The sequence below is a fragment of the Malurus melanocephalus genome, unplaced genomic scaffold, assembly GCF_030028575.1.
Source record: "Malurus melanocephalus ecotype Western Australia unplaced genomic scaffold, MMel_1.1 scaffold_169, whole genome shotgun sequence".
Classification (NCBI taxonomy): domain Eukaryota; kingdom Metazoa; phylum Chordata; class Aves; order Passeriformes; family Maluridae; genus Malurus; species Malurus melanocephalus.
This window is the reverse complement of record NW_026623401.1, coordinates 15,802-21,922: the sequence shown is the minus strand read 5'-3', so window position 1 is coordinate 21,922 and position 6,121 is coordinate 15,802. Positions and strand designations below refer to the sequence as shown.

Below are 6,121 nucleotides of genomic sequence, written 5' to 3'. Positions count from 1 at the left end.
CACTTCTTTTTGGTTTTTTTTTTGTTTGTTTTGTTGTTTCGTTTTTTTTTGTCCTGCCAAAGTTTTTCCCCGTCCCCCGTTTATTCCGCGAGACGCGGAACAACAACCTGAAGTCCGGCCCCGGGGGAAGGAAGGGGGGGAAAGGGGGGAAGAAGGAAAAACACGCACACACATCCAGCCTTTTTGTGCGTGTGTGGGGATGGAGGGGGTGGAGAGTGCGTTCATTTCTTCCCATTTTTTTTTGGTTATTATTACGATTACGGTGATTATTATTATTATTATTCAACGCTCGCGCTACCGTCGGCGATGCCCCATCGCCCACAAAAAAAAAAAAAAAAAAAAAAAAAAAAAAAAAAAAAAAAAAAAAAAAAAAAAAAAAAAAAAAAGCCCAAACCGAAACCGACCAACGCTAAGCATTGGTTTCAAAATTCTTTCCTTTTATCTTCTCAGCATCTGGAGAGAGGGAGAGAGAGAGAGAAAGGGCGCGTTCATGAGGACTACAAAGTTACAAATATGGCTCCCCAGTCTCTCTTGCCTGATCACTGCAAAGAAATGAAGACGCACTTTAAACTAAACCATTCGCAACTCACTCGCGGTCCCTGTCTGCCTCTCCCTGCCCAGCACCCTGCACAAATATTTGCGAACTAAACACGCCGAGAGAGAGAGAGCAGCGAGCAACTTATTTTTATTTAATGCACGGCGAGCCCTCTCCGAGGCATCGCAGCCCGGCACGGGCAGGAGCAGCCCCGGGGACCCCCGAACCTCCCCGCCGGCGCCCCGGGCCCCCCAAAGCGGGGGGCACAGCCCCCCACACACACAGGTAGGCACCTCAAGGGCAGCGGCGGCCCCGCCAACACCTGGCACGCTCCACCCCGCCAAAAAAAAAAAAAATTAAAAAAAAAAAAAACCGTGGGATGCCTTTTTATTATTCTCATCATTAGCGTTATTATCATTAATTTTTTTTTTTTTTTTGGCATTGCATTGCTTACATCTGAGGGCGTCCTGTTCCGCAGCTCTAAGTGGATCCTTTTCTTCATGTCCATTTCCGTGGCTGGCGGGAGGCGCGGAGGGTGCCCGGCTCGGCTGGCGCAGTGACCCCTGTGCAGAGCCCCCCGATCGCGGGGCGCGGAGGGACTCGGGCTCGCCCAGCGCCGCTCGGAAGCCCGAGCGCAGCACCGCGGCGCGCACTAACCTGATAACCGCGGGGGCGGGCGCTCCGGGGGCTCCGCCGCGAGTGACGGCGCCAGCGGCCAATCAGCGCTCGCCTTTGTCGCGCCTCGGCCAATCGGGAGCGCGAGGCGCGGCGGAAGCCAATGGGGGAGCGGCTCGGCCGGGCAGGGGGACAGCCCGGCGCCGAGCCCAGGCTCATTCCGCGCTGCCGCCCGATGGGGACGGAGTGGCCGTGGCTTCGCTGTGCCGGCTGCGCCGCTCGCTGCCCCCTCCGCCCGCCCGAGCCGGGGGGAGGCGCCGGGGCGGGGAGCGGTGGCCGAGCCGGAGCCGCCCGGGCAGGGGCGCGCAGCCAGGAGGGAGGGAAAGGTGCGGATCGGGGCACGGGAATGGCGCGGGCAATGGCGCGGGCCCCGGCGGCGGGGGGCGGGCGGAGCGCGAGCGGCGGGCGGAGCGCGGGCGGGGAGGGAGGGGCGGTGGCTCGGCGGGGAGGGGGAGCCGCCCGGGCCGCCCTCAGCGGGGTCTCCGCCGCCGGGGGCGCCTGGCCGGGCTGGGGAGCGGCTCTGAGGGGAGGGTCCCCTCAGAAAGAGCCGGGACGGAGGGTCCGGTGTTACCCGGCAGCATGCGGGTGGAGGGTCCAGAGCCTTCGGTCTCAGGAAGGGCCCTCGGGGGCGGTGGCGGCTCTGAGGGAAGGGCCGGGCGGGAGGGTCCCATGTCCCCTCGGGAAGGGTCGGGCCGGAGGGTCCGGTCTCACGCCGGGAAGGGCTTCGGGACGGTGGTGACGCTCGGGGCCAGCGGGGGCTCCCTCAGCCGTGTGGAGGTGGGGCTGGGCAGGGCCCGCGTGGCCAAGGATCGAAATCCTTCGGTTCCCTGAGGGAGCCCCCAGGACAGGTAGAATGGGATTTTATTCCTCGCAGTGCCAGGASAAGGGGGATGGATTCAGGCCGGAATAGAAGAGCGTTAGGTGGGATATTGGGAAGGAATTCCTGTCTGGGAGGGTGGGGAAGGGCTGGGCTGGAATTCCCAGAGAAGCTGTGGCTGCCCCTGGATCCCTGGAATGTCCAAGGCCAGGTTGGAGCATCCTGGGAAAGTGGGAGCTGTCCCTGCCCTTGGAATGTGATCCGCTCTAAGCTGCTTTCCAAGCCAAACCATTCCATGCTCCTGGATTCTTTTCCAGGCGCTGCTGGGATGAGGTGCCAGCTGTTGGATGCGGAGTCCAAGCCCACTCCTGCTTCTCCCTAGGGATTTGGGATTGCCAAACATCCGGCATCGCTTCTATCAGCAGGAGCAGAACCCAGGTAAAATTCCTGTTTGTCCCTTCTCACTGTTCCTGGAGCTCAGGTGGGCTTGTCCAGCTCTCCCTGGAAAACATAGGGCTGGAACAATCTCTTAGTGCTGTTGGAAAGTATCATGAGAATGATGAAAATCTCTGCAAAAACTTCATTTTATCAAAATATTTTGCAGTGCAGGATGGCGATGAAGTCTCACCTGTGTGTGGATAAATTCCAGGAATGTGGATGACAATAGAAGGAATCATTTTGGGARTGGGACAGGAAATGCTGGATCCAGCTCCAGGTAAAAATTCTGATTTAAGTAAAATGAAATTGACCTTCTGCAACAGGTTCTTGGTTTTGGGATGTTTTAGGGGTTTATGGTAAAATTTTGAGATTGGCTGACAAAACCTTGCTTGGAAATTCATATGCCAAACTTTTCTAAGTGTTTAGGATTTGGGAATTGGGGAATTTTATCTGAGCTCTGTCTGAACTTCTCCTTTCCAGGTGTGACCAAYGGTGGTTCCTGGGCTGGTCCTTCCAGAACTTTTGATGAAATTTGTTCTCCAGGCCCTTCTGAAGACCTCTGGGAAAGGACTTTCCTCATGGAAAAAAACATGCTGGAAGAATAGGAGAATTTAAAGGAATTTCTGGGAATCCAGAGCTACTTTTTCAATTATTTCACAGAAGGAAAATGTSTGTGTTGATTGTAAAGGTGCAGAAAATCCCCCTTTTTTAATTATTGATGGAATTGATTCTGAGTTAAAGCCAAAGTTCCATGTTTAAAGCTGCTCCTTCCCTTGTTTGTATTCCWAAAGTTTGAGAATTCCAGGGAATTAAATGGGAATTATAATAATGGAAATAAATTTTAAAGAACATTTTTGCAGGCTAGAACTTTCCTTCACCRATTATTCAATTCGTGGGGCTTTTTCCTTGTTTGATTCTATCYGGAGTTTTGAATTTATGGGATTTGTTTTTAACAAGATTTGGAGATGTTTTCCTTGTTTATTTTTATCAGGCGTTTTGAATTTGTGGTGGTTTTTTTTTTCCCTGTTTATTTTTAGAAGAATTTGAGGTTTTTTCTCTTTCCCAGATATTTTTAATTTGTGGTGTTTTTCCTTGTCTGTTTTTAAGAGGAATTTTGCATTCCTGGTTTTATTTCCTTGTGTRTATTTAAGAGGAATTTGAGGTTTTTTTCCTCTTCRTTTTTACCAGGAATTTTTAATTTGTAGGGTTGGTATGTACCAAGAATTTCTAGTTTGTGGGATTTTATCCTGGTTTGTTTTTACCAGGAATTTGAGATTTTTTTCCTGCTGTTTTTACCAGGCATTTTTAATTTGTGGGTTTTTTTTCCTGATCATTTTTAAGAAAAATTGGACGCTTTTTCCTCTTTCCCAGGAATTTTTAAGTTGTGGGGTTTTTACTTGTTTGAACAGGATTTTGAGGCTTTTCCTTGTTACTTTTAATACATTTATTTATTTAGTTAAAAGAAATGTTGAATTTATGGAGTTTGCATTTAACAGGAATTTTTAAATTTAGTGTATGGGATTTTCCCTGTTTATTTCTCTCAGGAATTTTGAATTTTTGCAGTTTGGACTTAACAAGAAATTTTTTATTTCATTTATGGGATTTTCCCTTTTTATTTCTCTCAGGAATTTTGAATTTGTGGGGCTTGTTTTTAGCAGGAATTCAAGTTTTTTTCCTTTTTTATTTTTACAGGAATTTGTGAGGTTTTTTCCTTAYTTATTTTGAAACAGGAATTTTTAATTTGTGGGATTTTTCCTAGTTTGTTTTCTCTGTATTTTTCCTTCACTTCTGGTTGTTTTCCCAGGATTCCTGTTCCTTCAGATTCCATGGGAAGCCTCCTCCACCTGCCCCCCATTCCCTGGGTGAATTCCCGCTGGAAAATCCCTTCGAGTTGCGCATTTGTTTGTTCATCCCTAAGAATGTTCCTTTGTTTTCCCACACAAAGAATTCCTTCTTTTTTTCCAGGAACAGCTCCCTGCTCTGTGTGCAGAGCTGGGAATGGCAATGGGAATAAATTCCCTCTCTGAATTCCCCTTTTCCCACCCTCAGCATTCCCAGCTGAATTCCCTGGGGGGAGTTGGGGATACAACAAATTTCTGGGATCCAGGAATTCCATGGAAAAGGGCCTTGGGATTGGATAGGAATTTCCTGACCACCCCCATTTGGCATGTAGCACCTTAAAAATTGATTTTTTTGCAGCATTCCAGGGGAAAAATGGGGGAAATCCTTTTAAAAAATGAGGAAAAGCTGATTTTTGAGTTTAAAAATGAGGGGGGAAACAAAGAGGAAAAAATACTGGTGTGGCTCCAAATTCCCTCCAAAATTCCTTAAAGTTGAGTGGAAAACGTTATTCCCATTTTTTTAATTACTATTAGATATATTTTATTTTTCTTGACAAAATTTGTAGTGGATGCTTTGAATATTCCTTCTTTTATAATGGAACATTCCAAGATTTTCCTGCTTTACTTTGCCTGGATTCATGGGACAACTTTGGTAAAATCCCATGGAAGCCAAAAAAATCAGGAMTAATTAAAAACTCAATGAATTCTGGGAGAAACCTTCATAATTTGGGGAAAAATGGTGGTAAAACTTGGGAAAAATGGAATCGCCAACTTTTTGGGAATTAAAATAAAACCACTTTAGATGTGGGAAAGTAGAGAATCCAGGGTTTTTTTTTTTTAATTTTTGGTGTCAGAAACCTGTGAGGGGCATGAGAAAAAAGTGGGGGAAAAAAACTTCAGAGATCCTTGGGAAACTCCTGAGAAAATTCCTTGGAAAATCAGAGGTAGGAAAGGAGGAAAAAAGGAGAAATGAAGAAATGCCAATTTTTGGGGGAAAAAAAAACTTCTAGCAAGTCCCAGAAAATGTAAGAATAAGGAAGGTTTTGTAACTGAGGTGGAAAATGGGAAAACTGGGAATGGGAATGGCAAAAATCCAAGTGTTGAAGGAATTTACATGAGGATTTGCAGGATTGATGGAGCTGTTCCAAAAAATATTAAGAGGRTTCCAGTGAAATGGAGAATGTGGGAATTATGGCCAAATCCCTGGGCATTGGGATGAATCCAGAGGTTTCCCATTGGTTTTCCTGACTTTTTCCAAGGGCTTCACTCCAGCTTTTCTTTTGGGAATGTTTGCCCATTCCTGGGATTTTCCAGCAGCTGCTGTCACGGGAAGAGCTCCTTGAGTTCTTCAAAATGAGCAAATCCCATGGAATCAAAGGAAAATCAGGAATTGAGGGTGGATTCCTGTTAAAAACAGGGATGGGAAAGGCCTGAATTCCTTAGAATGAACAAATCCCGTGGAATTTGTGGAATAGCAATTCCCATAAATAACCAAATCCCACAATTCCAGYTTCTTTTAAAAGAGATCAGCTCATCCCAAAGCTTTTCCTCAAAAATGCAGCATTCCCAGTGTTCCAAAGGCAAAATAAACAGAATTTAATAATCTTTTTATTCCTGATTAGGGGTGGGGTCTTTTCCCAGTTTTTCCTGGTGATCCCAAAGGAAACTGGGTACTCCCAATTTTTCAGCCCAGTTCCAAAATTAAAACAGTTTTTTTTTCAGGACACACAGGAAGAAAACAAAAATCCTGGAAGTTGAAATTGTGGATGCTTTTTTCCAGAGCTGGAATGACTGGAAAAGGAAATTCCATAATTA

The 6,121-nt window shown here is 46.8% G+C and overlaps 1 protein-coding gene across 1 annotated transcript in view; it reads right to left on the bottom strand.

Moving 5' to 3' along the window:
• The window catches only part of ANP32A (acidic nuclear phosphoprotein 32 family member A), a 17,532-nt gene extending 15,999 nt beyond the window's left edge, over positions 1-1,533 (bottom strand). The window contains exon 1 of the mRNA XM_057372266.1: positions 990-1,533. Within this exon, the coding sequence (XP_057228249.1) occupies positions 990-1,043 (54 nt within the window). The 5' untranslated portion in view covers positions 1,044-1,533. The remainder of the gene's footprint in view (positions 1-989) is intronic.
• Between the last annotated feature and the right edge of the window lie 4,588 nt (positions 1,534-6,121).